General features: G+C 37.5%; 1 protein-coding gene, 1 long non-coding RNA gene and 3 other non-coding genes across 9 annotated transcripts; 2 read left to right on the forward strand and 3 right to left on the reverse strand.

The window, feature by feature from the left end:
- Positions 1-1,653: 1,653 nt before the first annotated feature.
- Positions 1,654-1,725, reverse strand: TRNAM-CAU (transfer RNA methionine (anticodon CAU)). The gene has a single exon. It is a non-coding gene; the product is annotated as a tRNA-Met (tRNA).
- A 252-nt stretch (positions 1,726-1,977) lies between these two features.
- On the forward strand, positions 1,978-2,051 carry TRNAI-AAU (transfer RNA isoleucine (anticodon AAU)). The gene has a single exon. It is a non-coding gene; the product is annotated as a tRNA-Ile (tRNA).
- A 612-nt stretch (positions 2,052-2,663) lies between these two features.
- On the reverse strand, positions 2,664-2,735 carry TRNAP-CGG (transfer RNA proline (anticodon CGG)). Its single transcript has one exon. It is a non-coding gene; the product is annotated as a tRNA-Pro (tRNA).
- A 794-nt stretch (positions 2,736-3,529) lies between these two features.
- On the forward strand, positions 3,530-14,375 carry bur (GMP synthase burgundy). 3 transcript variants are annotated; one of them, XM_022799117.2, is made up of 8 exons: positions 3,530-3,757; positions 7,118-7,743; positions 8,411-8,623; positions 9,229-9,518; positions 10,007-10,406; positions 10,533-10,873; positions 11,298-11,456; positions 11,624-14,375. In XM_022799117.2, the coding sequence occupies exons 2-8, from the start codon at positions 7,587-7,589 to the stop codon at positions 12,092-12,094; spliced, it is 2,031 nt and encodes a 676-aa protein (XP_022654852.1). In that variant the 5' UTR covers positions 3,530-3,757; positions 7,118-7,586; the 3' UTR covers positions 12,095-14,375. The 3 variants fall into 3 exon arrangements, with proteins under 3 accessions (XP_022654852.1, XP_022654861.1, XP_022654870.1); XM_022799126.2 differs by lacking the exon at positions 3,530-3,757 and adding an exon at positions 3,828-4,107; XM_022799135.2 differs by lacking the exon at positions 3,530-3,757 and adding an exon at positions 4,066-4,215.
- A 2,203-nt stretch (positions 14,376-16,578) lies between these two features.
- LOC147759018 (uncharacterized) lies at positions 16,579-19,347 on the reverse strand. 3 transcript variants are annotated; one of them, XR_015320201.1, is made up of 3 exons: positions 18,934-19,309; positions 17,302-17,516; positions 16,579-16,778 (listed from the first exon to the last, which is right to left on the reverse strand). It is a non-coding gene; the product is annotated as an uncharacterized LOC147759018 (long non-coding RNA). The 3 variants fall into 3 exon arrangements; XR_015320199.1 differs by having other exon boundaries at positions 18,964-19,295; XR_015320200.1 differs by lacking the exon at positions 17,302-17,516 and having other exon boundaries at positions 17,569-19,347.
- Positions 19,348-19,812: the final 465 nt, after the last annotated feature.

Raw genomic sequence — 19,812 nt, forward strand, 5'->3', positions numbered from 1 at the left:
TATGCCTATTGTTTTAAACAAACCTTGTACTATATGATGCCTTGATCCTATGATTGACAAACCAATGCTTCCAACCTGTGTACAAGCTGATTTAATAAAAATTGAACATTGTGCACACATGCATTCTAACGCGCTATCTTCCAACTTTCTGTGATACTACCGTTTTTCCAACTATATGTACAAACATAGCCGATAGTAAGCCTCTATTTGTAGACTCTTCTGAAAATGCCTTCTCTTCAATAGAGCGTTGAAATAATCATCATCATTAAGAGAGTAAGCAAATCATACTAGAATTATAATTCTATTTCACTGTAAATAATATAGTAACAATTTGATTATCGGAAAACGGCACGACCGGCTTTTCAAGATGAGACCTATATATTACAATGGACTTATCAACGATCGGGAATCAATTCATATAGAATAGATCTTGTTTAAGTTAAGTGAGGTAAAATAGTTATTTCCTTTAAAAAAATTTACTTGCAGCACAATGTGTGTGGACACTTAAAGGTTACAAGCCCTTTTATTTATACAACATATTTTATTTACTTATGGAATTAAAAAAGTCATGCAGGTAGAGATGCTTTCGTAAGCACGTTAGGCATTCCTAAATGAAACCTTTGAAGCTAAACTGTTCAGTAATAAAAAATTCACGAACCATTATAATAGTTTGAGTATTACGAAGATGTTGCAATCCGAAATATTAAAGTTCCTGCCAAGGCTCGAACTTGCAACCTTCCGCGTGTGCGGTGGATGTGATAAGTACCATGCCAAATAAACTTTACCCAACCTGTAATTATAAGGCAGTTCAGCCGGGGTGAAATGCCGCACGATCGTCGTCAAAAGTGTCCCGTGGGCTTTGAGTGCTGGAGCAACAGTGTAGAGAAAACTCGACGATTATGGTCTTCTTAACATGCGTGAACACACACTTCCATATATATCTATTAATGTTGGTATTTGAAAGAAGTAGGTGTACGCTTCTGTATATGAGTATATGCTTCTGATAATGGTTGTAGTTGGTATTTTTTAATAAAATGTACATTCGCAGCTGTAGCATAATGTTTGCAAATGACCAAATAGGAAAAGGAAGTAAAATGCACAATGGCTGGGTGAACATCGAATAATACGTCAGGATCGATTAATATATCCTGCGTAAAACTAACATATCTTTATTAATTAAAAATTTCAAGGAGTTAAATTTACTTAAAAACATTCTAGTCTAGATATGCCACTCGTTATATATAGTATATATAAAAAGATCGAACTTGCGCCAACATTCTTTGTAGTGTGCAGAAAATTCCTGACTCCATACCATATACGCTCCATAACTGTCAAAAGCATGTACAGGGCTAACATCCAGCTGAATAAACTGGATTACAAAAATATATATTAAATGTTATTGAACTACCTGAAGTGTTCTCCATTGTCTGAGTGTGTTCTACTTATTCTACAAATCATATTCATGTATTTTAGCATATTCCTCATTTTTTTTTATAAGTAAATAAATGTATCATAAATTCCGACATAATATATATATTTTTCAAAATTATGCCCGTTTCTCGGGGCACAGACAGAATGAAACATTTACTGATTACCAGCTATACGTAAGTTTAAATTCCATAACTGCGCGCCTAGTAGACGTTACAAAAAACTTAGCAGAACGTGGTTTCGATCCACGGACCTCTGGGTTATGGGCCCAGCACGCTTCCACTGCGCCACTCTGCTACGTGGGTACGCGTCGACGAAATATACTGGTTGTGCCGCTATACCTAGTAGAAAGAATGGTACAAAGCGCGATAAGCATAACACAGAATGTAATAAAACGAGAAATGATAAAAATAATAATGTGTAACACCATCTTAATAGATAATACGTATGTTTTAATATTATCGATAACCTAATATCTTGAATTTGACTTTATCCTTGTTGAATAACACAATAGGTTCCAATCCTTTGAATACACGACGCAGTGCCCAAGGCCCACTAGCTCAGTCGGTTAGAGCGTCGTGCTAATAACGCGAAGGTCGTAGGTTCGATCCCTGCGTGGGCCAGCTACTTCGAGCAGTTTTTTGAACTCTGTAAATCGATCGCACTTTCCTTGGCAACACCACTTTTACAGAAATCTTTAAATCAGTGAAATTCACGGAATTATTGTGTATAACAATGAGAGGTTAGAAAAATAAAATCCAATTAAGACAGAGGAATCAGATCTTTCCGCTCGACATCACACGCAGTATCCGTAAAAAAATGACGACGACTAGGAAATATAATTATTAAAATAGGCGCATCTTTCTCTTATATGAAATATTTTCATTTTCTGATTTATATATAATGATTCATGTATCTATAAATGATTTATTCATAATAACAGATAACTGGACTGCATGCTTGATCCAGAGAAAATTTCATTTGGTCTAGTCTAAGCAAATATTAGGAATTACCATGGTGAATAAATTGTAGTAAAACAGGAAACAATACGAAGCTGAATGAAACAAAAATTTGTCGAAAGTTTATTTACTATTTGGAGCATACCCTCTCTAGCGATCAATTCTTCTGTTAATGAATAGGTTCAAAATAGTTATATAGTTTTCGTACATAGGGTAATAGCGGCAGTTAGCATCCTGTCAGCCATCGTTGATATCAACTCGATTTCGACAAAAATTGGGCTCGTCCGGGATTTGAACCCGGGACCTCTCGCACCCGAAGCGAGAATCATACCCCTAGACCAACGAGCCGACGGGAAATATAGGTGTCCTGCTAGATTAAAAGACACTTTGATCAGCATTATACTTTTCCAAGCTAGAACTATCAACTCCGCTTATTGCCGATGCTATATACACTCATGCGTATGAGGAAAACGTTACAGGAATAAAGCTAGAACATCAAGCCAGGTTTTACTATTTTACATTATGGTGAAAAACTGTGTTTTTTTTTTAATGATATAGTATCATTATTTGAGAAAGAGCATTTCTCAATTGACAGGCTGATTCCTGAAATTTCGATAAAAAAGAAATTGTTTTTTCAACTTTCGAATTCCATAGTATACAATAGAAAAGATTAAAATAAGATCATCTCCGCTATATCGCTTTCTTTTCAACAAATTAAAAATTGTGTAAGTGATCGTCCAAAAATAGTTTGTTATATATATGCACGAAAACTACGTAAAACCATCAAAAAGTAAAATATTTGCTAATAGCCATCCGGTCACAAAAATCCGTAAGTTTCGCGTTCCGCTATTTAACAGTAGCTGTCGGGGTAAACAATCTTCTCACTACCACTCATTTTAACACGATGTAACATATTATTCAATTTCAATACATATTATTCAAAGAATGTAAATCTATCTAGAGGCAAACACAATGATTCTACAGCTTTTTTACTTGATATTTATGTGAGACAAAATCACTACAAGTTACAAAAGCATGACATTGTTTCAAATAATACCGCCATTTGAGATCATTCAGCCATTGGTCACTTCCGCTTTTGGCGGAACGCCATGTTGCTGTTGTTCGGATGTTGTTACTGCAACGGGTACTGTTGATAATGATTGTGCTGCTATAGTTGATGATGATAGTGATGATATTCGGTTAAGAAGAGCGGAACCGAACCGGAGCTAAAGAGTGAGTGTGGCGCGGTGGTGGTTATTGTTGTTCGAGTGCAGTGCGTGCCAGCGCTGCGCGTTTTCCCTGCCCGTCAATTCAATCCTGTGATCGCTTGGATCGTCGTCGCCAACTCTCAGCCTCAATCACCGAAGCGGGTAAGACAGTGAAGAAGTCGGCAGTCTTCACTCCACTGCAATGACAACCCGAATCGCGCTCTGTTTTTCACTACATTCGAAGAACAATACAATCAGCCTTTCCATACCTGACCTGAGGAAAGTTCTGCCCAGCTTTTTTCTGAAGATGTATAGCGCGTGACGTCACTGTGGTCACTGTTTGTGTGATGTTACCATTTACCCGATAGGACAAATCTGTCTGCTGAGATTTATTTTAAATGTGCAATGATAAAGATGGTGGAGGCGGTAGTGATTGTGCCGTGTGTACAGTGCGATAGTTGCGTCGTTGTTTTGTAGTGCAATGATAAAAGTCTGTGTATGTGGATTATTAGGTGCGTTCTATTCAAATTAAATATAAAAGCTAGAATGGATGGTAGGACGCTACAAGCCTTTTGTTCCGAAATCCATGCGAGTCGCTCACAAGAACTAACCGAGGATGGGTAAGCCGGCGTGATATGTGCTCCGCCTGGTATAGTTAAGATAAAACGACATCATTTAGCCAGAACGGCACACAATAGCTGAGCAGCTCGTAATTGTGAAACATGATCGAAGAGCTGAATAACTGGGAAAATAAGAAAGATGTGTAAAACCCACTTTTATATAAGGTGCGCGCAGGCAAAAACGCCGCTACCAGAAAAGTTGTTTCATACACATGCAGAAGCTCTGAAACTTGTTTTGCAAAATTAAATCGAGTACAACCGTCATTGGCATTCTTCTATTCGGAAGCGATTATTATTAGCACTACATTGACCATATGAAGTATATGAGACGATAATATTGTTCGACATTTTAAAATAGTACCGAAAAACCTGAAAAAAGGCCAAACTTTACGCTGGGTCACGAATGTACGCCCGTGCATAAACTTTTGCAGGCAGAACCACTTGAATCAATGATAATGTACAGAACCTACTTCGCGTATAGCAGAACTATGAGATCAGCTTTACAAATTGGTCTCTGTTTAGTAGGTGTAGTACAGATTCTCTATGCAGCATAAACGTGGAGATTAGGACTCTTCTTTCGTAGGAAGTGAGCGCACAAAGCAACAAATATCTATGTGCGCATATATTAACGTTTGTCATTGAAAGAAAATACTATAAAAAAGAAAGTCACTATTGGAGTTGACAACAAATGTTTTATTAAAAGGATGAGATTTTTATGAGAAGACCACATCCGTGAGTAAATAGAGGCCTGGCCACTAGCACAGTATTTCTGCATAACACAAGCTTCTCAGCACCATATTTGCTGCGCTTGATGAGACTATGAGCATTAATCAATAAAATAAAGATTTTGATTGATACACATCTAAAAGGAGGCAGACCGTTTCAATCTAGTAAAAGTCCCTTTGGCTTTCCATTTTGAACTTCCCTTCAAGGTTAGCCCTTTCCGGGTCCCGTGGCGGATTCGTCGTGATAACTTATTTACACTCTAATCCCACTGAGAGTAAGAGGATGAGAATGAAAAAAAAAATGTTTATTTCTGTGGATGTTGTTTTGTCGAAATATTTGTTTGTTTATAAGGCAAGTTTCGTTGAGCGTCACTGTTCCCTGTAGAATCTTCTTCTAGCGATAGATGTTCGCTTGCATATTTGCACATATTGTCGCCGGCCCCCTCGTATACAATTTCTACAATAAGAAGATATTGACTTCCCCGCTTACTTAATACATGTGCATGTAACGCACGCCAGATTTAACGGGACCATTTGCGACAAGAAGGTAATGTATCTCTATTATCCACGAGATACATTGAAGGAATTATTATTATTGATCCAAGATGTTACTTTATCGTGACACCACGTTCAATTCACTGTTTGCCGGCAGGCAACCGTGCATAAAAGCTTAGGGTTTCACTCTTTGTCACGTTTCGTTGCATTACCCTAAAGTGTTCTATACTCATCTCAGGCAATATATAAGGATGCGTCAATGTTAGGATGTGTGTTTAAACACTGTGTTAGCAAAATTCCCTAAATAAATGTATCCATGGATGAGGCGATTTTTGCAATTCCTTTTCATTTTTAATGTTAAACCATGTCTATAAAGTAGCACAAATACAGAAATTTATCTGACTTTCAAATGTTAGAAAAAGCGAGACGCGCTTCAGAGATTATTGTTTAGCGTATTCCAAGATAACAGAAAAAAAAAGAATGGTTTTATTGATACTGAGGGAACGTATGATACCTTGAAACATGAGAAAAAAAACATGTTAAGTTTTATTTACATGTATCCTTTTGTGAATTAGTATTCATTCCCGATGCCATTTTAAGCAAAAGCAAAATGGCATCATTAATATAAGAAATTCACCATACGCAGAAAACATCAAGCCCTGGACTCCGAATTCGTTTACTATGCTCATGGTAATTTATTAATTTAACTTTAATTATGCTCAGAGCTAAGGAAATACTGGGATTCATTCTAATAATTTCACACAATACTCATTATTAGCAACATCTCATGAAGGGGCCAAGAGAAAAAATAACACGGAGTTAAAGGAAAGCGTGGGCTTAACATCTGACTTTTCCCCTTCCTACGCCTTGCATTAAGTCATTATTGATCGCACTTGACCAATTTTGATTTATAACGAAGTTATGCCGTAAAGCTGATTGTTCATCTTAATCAAAGATGGCCACATACCCGCTGCGTGCATCATCTCAGCATATCTTGCATAACGTTCACAGCTTGTTAAAAGTCCGTAAAGGTTTAAACAATGTTTTTCCGTTGTTTAAGCGAATTTTTGATTATTCGGAAAAATTTCATACGACAATTACGCAATTTTAACATTAAAATCCGGTGCTTGAACGTCAAGGCTTTTTTTGAAAGGTCTTGTGATTTCAAGCTATAAATTGATGTTTCGGGTTTTAATTGGGACTAATAAGAAATTTAGATATTTAGAAGAATAATGATAGATCCATATTTAATGTGTATAAAGACGATCATGTGGCCACTACCACAGTTTACTTGTACAGAACTAAAAGCTTTTAGTGCATTTGTTTTAATATGCTTATAAACACTAGTCAATGCGTAGGCTTTACTTAAGACTAATTATGAGCGTTAATATTCTTTTAGAGGGGTTCCGGAGGAAGGCTTTTGAACCATTCGCGTATGTTTTGCCCTATTGTCGAAGTAACCAAGTAAATGTTACCTGAGGAATTGCATCTTGATCAACTAACTGCTATTTCTTTAATCTCGTTGAGTCTAGTGTAATCTTTCAGGTTGTGGGACTGCGTAGTCTGTGACGTACGTTTCCAACCGTTATCAATTCCTTTAACATCAGTAATCAGTCACGATTATCTAATATCTTTATCTGCTGTCTTGTCTTCGTTGCCGCCCGTAAACTCCGCACTAAAAGATAAGAAGATCTCGAGGATAGCGCCCCTCGCCCTAGCTCTCGCCGCAACACCTGCGTAGTCCTTAGTAAGGACTCTTCGACGAGAAACAAGACAAGATTACTATACAATAATACCACGGGATCTGTTTACTGCCTCTTACCCCAGTCAGTTCGCGCAGAGCTTACCCAAAAGCGTGCAACCCTTCTTTTCCGCCAACACCTGCCACAACGCGAACGAGCCGATCCAGCAGAAAAGCACGACGTGACCGTTTACATCCGCGTGCAGTTTAGCGTGCTGTATATGTTGTCCCGAACATCAGTCAATCAGTGGTGAGAACGCATCAGTCTGCGACCTTTCAACGCTCTTTGTGTTTCATCCAGAAGGTATAACCACCTTTACTTCGTTTGAATCTTCTCCTACGGCAAGACAACATACACGCCGCTACAGAAAACGTTACCTTAACAAGAACGCCACCGTACCAACAACAAGATGAACGGTAATCTTCATAACGATTCAGTGTGTATTCTTGACGCAGGCGCTCAGTATGGCAAGGTCATCGATCGGCGAGTGCGTGAACTTAACGTCGAATCAATCATTATTCCTCTTAACACGCCAGCCAGTGAAATCGTGAAATCAAAGTACAAAGGTAACATATATGACTAACCACCTTTTAAATTAACATGAATTAGTATAAAACTGCGTGAAATACTTAAATACAACTTCCATACGTATGAGTAACTATCAAGCGATCGACTGTACTAAATCTATTTTCAACATAATAGAAGATATTGTCGAGTTCATTGATTTTCAGTCAGTTGGGGGTCAGACTTTACCGATCTTGTGCGTAAAAGTTGACCTAAGCTGCAATGCGGTTGAAGTTCAAAACTCTAGCTCTAAAGCACCCCTACTATTTACAACCGCATTTTTTTCCTATCCTCATCGGTTACTATATTTTAGCTTTACGATATGAACAGTATGTTTTTGCTCCATCGTGTAAAAACTGACGGGTTCAAATCACGAAGAATATAAATGTTTTCTTGTATTCATTCATGTAGGTATCATTTTTTACCTAAAAGATGCAATTGGATTGCTGACCTTTGCGTAGTTGTAACATTTACAACCTTAGATTACATGTTTACGATGCTATCTAAATCATGGATAAAAAACATTCGACTTTTTAAGCGTAAAGAAATGAATGATTTTAAACAACAAAGCTATGAACGTTAAAACTTAAGGTTTAAATGCTAGCCTGCCTTGCGAAACTTCGTACGCGCCTCATGTGTGATTTTCTACTTTTTCTTTTGTTTCATCAGGTATTATTATTTCTGGTGGTCCTGGGTCGGTGTATGCCCCTGACGCACCCTCATATGATCCCGCGATCTTCCGTTGCGGACTTCCCGTGTTAGGTATCTGTTATGGCATGCAGCTACTTAACAAGGAGTTTGGCGGTACTGTTACCCCGAAGGACAATCGAGAGGACGGACAGTTTACCATCAATGTCGACACCACATCAGCCATTTTTAAGGGTACGATAAAGCCTGATAAAAGAATATTATGAAAAACTGTAATTGTTTATGTTATGAAGCAGCAAATTTACTGATTTTGATCATTAAGTATTCTGTCGCAAAGAATAAAAGATACTGCGGAATATCATGGATGACTGAAATAAAGCTGTTATTTTTTAGATTTCTATCTGTGACCATCTTTACCTTTTGCTAGTGTTTCTCAGCCAATCCTAAAGCGGTCATATGAAAGGGTGGTTATCTTTTAAAAGGACTGGTGGCTAGAAAGAGTGCGTAAGAATGCTGAATGATGACTGCTTTCAATGGAAGCGGTGGTGGACGTTGCAGATACAGTTGTCACCAGTCATAACGATAAGATGATTTTTACTCCAGCACGTAATAAAGTATATAAATGTGCTATTGGTTATGAGTTGAAGGAGAGCCCGTTTATATGGTAAAATCCATTATGAATAGAGACTAGTAATATATGCAAGAAAGCGGACATGAACACGTGTCCTTTGACGTACTCTGGCGACTAGATACGTACTTGTCTCTATTCTGCGTCGTCAAATTTAAGATTTCTTAGGCTCATTTTATGTTTTACTATCGTAATACTCAATGTGTCACAGGTTTGACCGGCCAAGAAGAAGCTCTATTGACACATGGCGACTCTGTGTCAAAGCCCGCCGAAGGCTTCACGGTAACAGCAACCTCCGGTGATACTGTAGCAGCTATTTGTTCAGAGCAGCGCAGAATCTATGGCGTGCAGTTTCATCCGGAGGTGGACCTTACACCTAATGGAAAAAAGATTTTCCGCAATTTTCTTTATGATGTGTGCAACTGCATCGGCTCCTTCACGTTGGCCAGTAGAGAACATGAGTGCATTGAATATATTCGAAACACTGTCGGCTTATCTAAGGTACGTATTTTCGATTATCGCATTTATCTGAAAGCGACTTCATTAACCACAACGGAGAAATTAATTGACTTTATTGCCGTTCATTTATTTTTCCACGAAAGAAACCTGAAATTAGAGCAGAAATTTCATCAGTGTACGCTGTTCTACATTCTGATGGCTGTATATTACCTCGGTTCCATTTTTATTTTGAGATATTAAAATTTTTCTCTTAGAAGAAAGCAATTTGTAATGCAATAGTACGTTGTCAATATAGTGCAGACTCATAGTTACCTTATGGTAAATGCTAGTTACTACATATTTTGAGTTCAAGATTTACAAACTATGATCCTATATGAACGCCATATGCATATCAGTTTATATGTTCAGTTTGCACAGTGAAAACCATGTTTTTTCTGTTTTTATATTAAATAGATCGAGGCTCTTCAGTGTGTACCCTGCCCATCCCGCCATTAAGCTAGTCTCTATTGACGTGATATTTTCGAATTTAGGTTCTAAACCTTGTTTCCGGAGGAGTGGATTCAACCGTGTGTGCTGCCCTGCTGCGTCGGGCTTTACCGGAATCACAGATCATTGCATTGCATATCGACAATGGATTTATGCGCAAAGATGAAAGCGTGCAGGTTGCTGCATCTTTAGAACAGATTGGCTTGAAACTTAAAGTTATTGATGCTTCGGCCCGATTCTATAACGGCACTACCGAACTGCCCATTGATCGGACAAACCCTGCAAAAGGCAAACGCAAGACAAAAATCTTAGGTCACACAGTCCTGCCGGAGGAGAAGCGAAAGATAATCGGTGATACATTCATGAAGGTCGCGGACGAAGTCGTTGCCGAACTTAAGCTCAACCCAGACGACGTCTTTCTTGGACAAGGAACACTACGGCCTGGTTAGTTACAACCAGTTTTACACAAGCACTTACAAAATCCTTTCGAATACGAACCGAAGCATTTACAGTCCCCCTACCCGCTCCCAATAACAAAAGCTATAAAGGACTCTTTATACTTATCATTAGATTTGATTGAAAGCGCGAGCTCGCTCGCTTCGGGATCGGCGGACGCCATCAAAACGCATCACAACGATACAGAACTCGTGCGTATGCTGCGTGAGAAGGGACGCGTGGTTGAGCCCCTCAAAGATTTCCACAAGGACGAAGTGCGTGCTTTAGGTCGAGACCTTGGATTACCTGAGGAGCTGCTAATGAGGCATCCCTTCCCAGGTCCCGGACTTGCTGTTCGTGTCATCTGTGCCGAAGAATCATACATGGAGAAGGACTTCGGCGAAACTCACATTCTCTGCAAAATTATCTGCGATTATGCACATGCGTCACAAAAAAAGCACTCACTTGTACATAAGGTAACATGTTACTTTATTTTTCAACACTGTTCTATATAGAAGTTAATTAAATTAGTGTGTTATTAAGCTTTGCGCTACCTGTGTTGATTTACAAAAGAAGGATAACCAGTACTACAGGCGCAATTATACTAAGTGAAATAAAACGTTAGTAGTCATCTAGGTGAAGTGCTCATAACGGCGAAAGCAGTGCTGTTGCTAATAACACCAACTTTCATACATAAAGTAGCTTAGTTCGGAAAACAGTGTTTAAACATATGACGATAACCTCCTCTAAAAAAAAGGCCCATTGTTTTTAGGATGTTCGAGTAACGGCACAATAAACTCAACTCAGTTATTGAAAACAAATCAGCCTTGCCAGATCGTCTAACTTATTGCGCCTGTGTGTATAAACGAAACTATATTTTTTTATGTCATTTTAATATAGGTGGAAAACGCATGTACCAAGGAAGAACTCACGTTCCTCACAGAAATATCCCAGCGGCAACCAATGCATCCCGTATTATTACCCATCAAAAGTGTCGGTGTACAAGGAGACAAAAGGACATATTCATACGTGTTAGGCTTGTCGCCTGTTGATGGAAAGGTGAGCTTTGTTATTTCTTTTTACGCAGAAGGTGATTTCTTCCAGTTGTTTATACCTACGTGAATGGATGTTGTAATCACAGGTCGTGCACAACCCAGATCTACCTGTACTCGCAGCTAATTTCTATATATTACTTACAAGATATTTACTATTCAATGACGAAACAGGTGCCCGAAGACTGGACGATGCTTATGAGGTTTGCCAAGTTACTGCCGAAGATTACCCATAATGTGAACCGTGTCGTGTTCATCTTTGGTGAGCCCGTCTCTCAACCCGTACACGAAATTACTCCAACATACCTAACACCCAATGTCTTGCAGACGTTAAGGCAAGCAGATTACGTTGCTCAAGGTACATTGGCTCGACATGGTATGACAAAGAGACTTTCACAAATGCCTGTGATTATTGTACCGATTCATTTTAATTGCGATTCTCGTCAGACGCCGTGCCAACGCTCGATTGTTGTACGAACTTTTATCACAGAGGATTTCATGACTGGAGTTCCCGCTCAACCTAACAAGCACATACCATTGCGAGTCATCCAGGAAATGGTTGAGCAGATTGAACGCGTCAATGGCGTGTCTCGAGTGTTGTATGACCTCACGCCAAAACCTCCTGGTACCACCGAGTGGGAGTAGGCAACTAAGTAACGATAAATAGCTACCCAAAATACAAGTGAGGATAAAACTGGAATAATTCGAGCCACCTAAAACCGAAAAAAAAAACTTGTTTTTGAGCAAGTGACGTGTGTTGGTCAAGATGTTTTCCTTATCAGTCGTAAAGAGGTCAAAATGACAGGCAACAACAAAAGTCAGTTGGCATTTGGCTTAGAGTTGGTAAAGTGTTAATTGACTTGTCTCATCTTTCTTGTGTCCCAAGACTTTGGAAGTTGTCCTATAAAAGTTTACCTGCCTTATTAGTTAGTTCTTTCAAAATTCTGTTGAGCCTGTTCTTTAGGTTTGCGTGGACCTATACGTCTGCAGTAGTACGCTTCAGAGGTAGAAGTATTCCTTCCTAAGTCATTAGATAATATGTTGAATTCCTATCTCTTCACTAACAATCTAACATTCAGCCAAAATTATGTAACTTTATGTAATAACTTATCCGTATTTTGTCTTCTCTGCATGTTTCGCTACGCGCTTGATCCAGCCTTATATTGTACTTTATACTATGATTATAATACATAGTTTATGAATTCATGTGTTTCGGTCGATCGATGATGCTATTGTGAAGCGTATATTACCTGAATTTAAGCAATGGCATAAACTGACGGAAGGACGCTTTACACCAATATAGCAACTATATACTAATGGTATGTGGCGCTCGACTGTGTGTGGCGCAACGGTTCCTGTTCTGTCGAGGTCACATTTAGGTCATCGCAAACAACAACTGATAGTAAATAGAAATTTGGCCGAACGTGTAAACTGGGTCAACGAAGCTGACGTTGAATGTTTACGTACTTCAAGCTGCCAGATTAAACGTAGTCATCGGATGATGACAACCAATTATAGCTATAAAATAAAATATAATACTAAGAAAAGCTGAACACATTGAGAACAAGCCATACGCTAAAAATAGGGACATCTATGTTAACATATGATGATGACAAACAAGCATCAAATATTGAGTGACTAATGGGGTAATAATTAAAACTAGAAGCATAACAGAACACTGAAAAATAACAGCTGCATAGAATGAGGTAGCGAAAAACTGATGTAGACAGAAGAGAGAAGAAATGGAAGGAGAAGGGAACGACGAACGACGATGAAAAAGCTGGTCGCCAAAGGTCACGTACCAAAAGCATGTTAATAATATTACGATCTTACCATTCATATTGTGACTTTAATATCATTATTCCTATGCCTATTGTTTTTCGCTAACAGCAATGCAGAGCTGATGGCGAGTAGCAGTAAACCAAATATACAGACAATTAAATCTACACGTAAACAGACAAGTAAAAGACTTAGTAAAAATCTACTTTAGTAAATACGACAAAATAGAAACGAGTTACAGTAAACAGTAGAGAGAAAAACGAAAATTATATGGTATAAGAAGTCACTGTTAATAATGTAAACGTCGTACAACTACTTCTTACAAGAGCGCAAACATTAGAATCAGCAAAGGAAGATAAAAAAAAGGTGGCCAGGGGAAAACAAACGGTCGGTTGGGACGGTGGAATGGCAGAGACCCCACATGACAGTGATGATGCATTTGATGATAATAATGATGATAGAGATAACTGAAGGTGGTGAATTGGTGAGGTGAGGCACTGGTGCCGCGTCGGTCGAAGTGTCACATTAAGAAAAGCACAGCAACAAATAGACAAACCAACTCATAAATACACAGAAGAGGGAAACGGAGAAGAGCAAGCGACGACCAATAGAGTTAAGCGAAGTTGAATAATGATAAGCAAAGACGAATTACGTAGTTATAGAGAAAGGGTGAATCAGCTAAGAAAAGGACAGCTACATAAGGAGACTGTAACTAGTTTTGTTATTACACTGTTTGATGAGAATGTAATAATACTAATAATAAAGAAGCATGCCCGAATGTAGAAGAAGTAGAGCAAGAAAGAGAGATACAAAATGATCGAATCTATAAGAAACTTGTCGAAAGACTTGCGAGTTATGGGTGATCACGGGTTACATGAGTAAGTATAATTCTAATGACAGCAGTGTGGGCGAATATAGGAGATGAAAAGCAAATATCATTGCTGTAGAAATTTAAAAAATCCTTGGAGAAACTTTTTCAATGCAGCACGGGTTTGGATGAATGCCTTATGAATGAAAGGCAGATAACACATAAAACATAAGAAGAAAGAAATAATCGTTAGTTGGGTGGGATAGGAAGGGCACTTTGTTTTATTAAATTTAAAAAAGAGACAAATAAAATTAAAAAGTTATGTCTATATTAATTTTACATCGATCTATTTTCTACTCTATGTATTCCTGAGCGTTCTAAGCAATTGGATTGTCTTAAATATAATATTCATTGCTATATTAACTGTAACAGATTCCGTTGGCTACTGAGTGTACACGACTCGTCCAGTGAGCTTTATACTCACCCAGGTGCAAAAGTTGAAGGCTTCCGCTTATTGAAAGCTCGCTATGCACAAACTGAGACATTCCTGGGGGTTCCCTTAGCTACATTAGCTCAACCAAGCTTGCCAGCACTCTAACTAAAGTGAAGTTTTACTGGAGGTCTGTTGTCATTTGTGTAGAAAAAGAATGTCATTAGCAATAAGTGAAGTGAGAGTGGTAAATAATAGTTAAAATCAAATGAATATTAACTACTACTGAATCGAAATGTAATACATTCGTATATACCTAAATCCGGTCAAGAATGTGGTTTAAAAGATAAAAACATCCTTGAAACTAATCGATAGATTTCGACGAGTCATGTAAAAATGCAGTACATATACTATATCTATAGTGGATATTTTTGAATGAATGTGGTGCAAACTCATATCGGTTTACCTATGCAACATTGAAATAAAAATGGATTTTGAACCGCTTTCTATTAAATGTCAATTCGAAATTTGAACCGGCTGATATAGTTATATTTTGTTAAAATAATTCCTGACATCTTCATAGGAAAATTCCAAAATGTGGAAAAATATATGGGTTATATTTAGTGTAAACAACATTAAAAAAGGTTAAAAAGATCTTTAATTCTTCGTAAGGATTGGAATAGGGCCAGCACATATATATATGAAATATGTGCGACTGCTTATACTTAACAAAAAAGATGGGAAAAGCTAGTAGCCTTCGGTGACGTCCCAGAAGCAGAGTCAATTTCCAATTAGTATAATATGTATAAATACAACGTACAAAAGCAATTTAAAAAAATTCATATTCCTCAGGCTTTGGTAACGTCCCAGGACCAGAACCAAATAATTAGCCGATTCTACCAATTGCAAGGTCTACTAAGAGTCGGTCGAAGGCCACAAGATTATCGTACGTACTTTAGAAATCGGCCGATGTTCGACCTTATTCACGTGCACCTCGGAAACAACATGCCTGCCAACACTAAAAATGCCCCTGTCATCTTTCATAAGTGCACCAAAAGCCAATAGATTACGGCTGAGACAAATCCAGAATTAACTGAGTCGACTGATGAAATAACTGCAGAAGGTTATGGGGTTAAATAAAATAGCGGGACTGCAACGGAATTACAGTTACTATTAGGAGTTACAGTATTTCTCATTCAGTATTTCCATTGTAGTGAAACCAATGTCTAGACGTCTCACATCTTACAATAAGATGCTCCATGACGGTATTCAAATCGTCTCGTCACTTTGCAGCAGTTGTTCCATTCTCTCTATCAAATAATTCCTCCTCGCCATTTTGGATCTCAAGACATAACTGAAAAAAATTTTTTTTGAGGTCCTAGCTTGTACCTTTCGTGGAGAATTTGAAGGAAAACTGTATATACGGATACGTGAGAAATGCGCAACTTGTACCGAAAAAGACTGTCCAAAAAAGTAATCTTTCCGCACTAGCATTAGAGTGGTATATTTTAAGGATTGCTTTTATCATTTTTACTATGAAACCAATTTTTCCTAGGCGTGTCGTTCATATCATATTGTACTCTTAAAAAAATTTATAAGAGTTACGAAAGCAGTTTCTCAAACTCTTTATCTATATGATTTTTTCTTATGGTCTTTAACCTTATTTATAGTCGTTCTCCAAGTTCACTATTCGCATAATAAATTGAAAAACATATTTTAAATTTAACGATTTTGTTCCTTGGGATGGATTGATTAAGAGATTTTAAAAGAGTGTATACACTCTAACAGCGAAAAAAACAGCCATAAACAGCGAAATTGCATCGTATTTTCTCTATAATTCTCACTTTGATGTACTTTCTGCGCATGAAATTTCTATAAACGTCAGAAGTTGATTTACTGGAACGATTTATTTTGTGGTTTATCTATAAATAGGTTTTGTTTCTGATTTCGATTGATTCCACAATACATGTGTACTAGACCTACCAAAAGCTATCAGATACACCAAGACTGAAACAAAGCTTCGCCTGCATATTTGTGGGCTAAATAGATTGATGTTCTTTTACTAACTATTATCTTAACTTTCGCTTATACACAAATTAGAAAACCCATAAATATTTTATACCTTTTCTATTTGAACAGGTCAAATTCATCGGAGACCCATTCGTAGTATTTTCGTCTTCAGGTAGCAGTTTTTTTGTTAGTTGAATTTGGTAACTTCTACCTTCTCGTGGAATCATCACTGTCGCTAATCGCCAAAGGAGAAGGTATTGTAATGTCACAGGAGTCGTTCATGTAAGACGTGATAGCTTGTTCTGCAAAATAATACTATGTATAAAAATATGCACTGTTGTATTATACCAAATGATTGAAAATAAAAGGTGCAGTAACGATATTTAGCTAGCACACAATTATGCAGCGTATACAGGAAACATTTACTAAAATGAATTCATTATCTGTTTTATCTGATCGCATTTGATTATTATGATGTTTTAAGGTTAAAGATAGTCATGCCTAAATACAAACATGAAAATTTGCGCGCAGAAAATATATGGTGAATGCGCTTCTGGCTCCAGCCACCGGCTTCAATGATTAATTGCACCATCACCCGGTATAAACGCGGTTGTTATAAAATTCACGTCTCGCTAGATTATACTATTGTTTATTAACCGAGTAACAGTTACGAGCCTAAGAAGTTTCCCGTCCTAGCATGAAACCCATTTCGGGTGGAAAAATTATTTTTAAAGATGTAACAAAATAACAGAGATGTATGTTAGTACGCGTTCAGCCTTTTGTGATACATGTGCGACACAAACATTAAAAATTAAAATTACATACTATTTTTCCCGATTTTAAATCTATTGTGACTCTTCTTTGCTTTCCACGATATTCAATACTTGAGAGTTGGTTCGCAGCAATATTTACAAGGGAGGTTAACCCGTTGTAAACACGCTCGGCATTACGGTCGTCCATTTTCACACAAGTCATTCTTTAAATCCCAGGAAGACTATAAAGTTTGATCTGCTGTTCTTCTCCACCCTAAAATCGTCTTTCTAAAATGTAAATGCACATATAGAAAAAACAAGCGTTTAGTCAGCTATTCACCTATTATCATATGCCATTTCGTGACAACGTCTAGCAGGTCGTGTGATATGTTTCATTGAACAATGACGGCGTATGATTTCCTCTGCGTTTACTGATGATTGTCCACTGGCAGTGGCTTCTTTGGCCGAAGCTTCTTTATCATGATTACTGGACTTCGTCAGTTCCTGAGATCTGAATTCTTCCGATTGCCGTTTACCCTTTTTAAGTCGCTAGAATCGTCTAAGCTTGATGCCTTATCCGGTTTTTGTAGGCAGCTCATTGTGCACAGCGCATAAAGCTACGGCTGTTCTTCTGTTAACAAATTTAGATTTTCTCATTTTCTGATGTTGTTGTTTATTGGTAAAATTTTCATCTGTCGGATAAACCTAACTTTTTTTTATTTTTCTGAGTAGACCCGGTTTACTTATCCACAAGGTAAGTTGTTGATCCAAACGCACACTCCCTGCAATATCGTATAATTTTCCGTTGTACTCTAACCTAAGCTGCACATTGCCATTGGACGAGTGAAACACATTCTTAAGCAGATTGTCAAAACCACTCCAGGAAGCATCTTCACCACTAAAGCTACAGTTTTGTCACATTTCAGATCACCACTATTATGATTATTATTTGTATCCGTAGTAATTAACGTTGAGGATGAGAACTGTGCTTCTAATGGTGAATCTTTGCCCTCGGCATTTTCTACCAGATAGGGTGTCCATCACAATTTATCCGTTAAGAGCCTGTTCAATATGAAATAAATCAACTTCACACAGAAAAATATATAAATGCCAAAAATACTGTTTTTTTTCTTTCACAAAAGCCGGATAAAGAGGAACGGATGAATCAGATTAAACTTTAATCTACACCAATATATAAACATTTCAGCTGCCAGTTTCATTTCTCAGTGTCAGTCGTTGTTAACTAAGTCGATTTCTTCGTGCTTATTGATTCTCGTCCGAATCATCGAAATAATGTTTACGGTAGTTGATAACGAAGGGCTTTTATTGATTGTGCTACAAGTCTTTTGGATAAATAGCTTTTGAATTTCACAATGGAATGTCAATTGAAGATGGTTAAATTCATAAATGTTAGTGCTGTGCTTCACGTGCGCAAAATACTCATTAATAGATTAAACGGTGTGGTACACAGTAACCTTTCCCTGTGTAAACACGTTCTTTCTATTTGAAAATGAGCAACTCAATTTGACTCCATAGTAGAAACAAGCTATATTTCTACTTCTCCAAAATCAGATTACTGGAAAATACCATTCACCGATTATTTCGTGTTTATCATAACTGTAAATGCTAATGGGTGATAACTGAACGTAATATGAACTCAAAAAACCAATTATTGCATAGCCACAGTAGGACGAAATGAACGCACAATCAGCTGTGTAAATACATCGTTCCTTACTTTACACAAACACAGCCTATGAAAGCTGTTTTGGATCAGACTGGAGCTTTTCTGAGTATACATTTCCATATAATAGCGCCATAAAGTACTGTCCTCTGAAATATGAATCACCTGCAGGCGTTTACTTGTTTTGGCGCAGCATTTGATATGCTGCCACCAGGGAGCGCCGTCATCATGTCTTGACGGTGATATCCATACAGATCCTTTGGGTCTTTCATGTGGACGAAAAAGAGATATTAGCGGATAGATTACATTTTTTCTTTCTACAACGTATTTGACAACGAGTGGAAGGACCTGTTATGCTCGATCAAGAACTAGATATATAATAATGATAATAATTACTGCTAACAATCACACGCCAATAATATTATAAATAACAGATATTAATACATTAGTTAGTTCATGCCAAAAATGTCTCGTTGTTTATTTAGTGAATTAATATATTATATTCACAGAAATTTATACTGAAGTCTAGTAGATGTAAAATCGTTTGTTGCCCAAAGAAGCTTTTCTCATATTTCTAATTATGCGCGACAGTATTAGTCAAGCTTTCTTTTTGTGTTCCTAATTATATGCACAACTTCTCATTTATCTCTTTGTAACATTTTATTGATAGGTGGATAGAAGACATAGACGCAACATAGAAGATGGCACTTATTCAAAAAATATTTTTGATTAGAAGCGGAAGTATGATTGAATCACTTAACGCATACCCATTGGTTGGAACACTTTTAAGTATCCTATTTTTGGACAACCATTTTTATTTATGACATGTATCAAGAATTAACCAGAGATTTATTTAACCACTGTTAAGGCAACAAAAGGTACGCTGATGATTCCAATAAAAAA

Source organism: Varroa destructor, unplaced genomic scaffold (genome assembly GCF_002443255.2).
Source record: "Varroa destructor unplaced genomic scaffold, Vdes_3.0 BEIS01000001.1, whole genome shotgun sequence".
Lineage (NCBI taxonomy): Eukaryota > Metazoa > Arthropoda > Arachnida > Mesostigmata > Varroidae > Varroa > Varroa destructor.

Coding starts and splice junctions, on each gene's coding strand:
- bur (XM_022799117.2), top strand. CDS start 7,587: ATGAACGGTAATCTTCATAACGATTCAGTGTGTATTCTTGACGCAGGC. Junction 7,744..8,410: donor CGTGAAATCAAAGTACAAAG/GTAACATATATG, acceptor TTGTTTCATCAG/GTATTATTATTTCTGGTGGT. Junction 10,874..11,297: donor AGCACTCACTTGTACATAAG/GTAACATGTTAC, acceptor ATTTTAATATAG/GTGGAAAACGCATGTACCAA.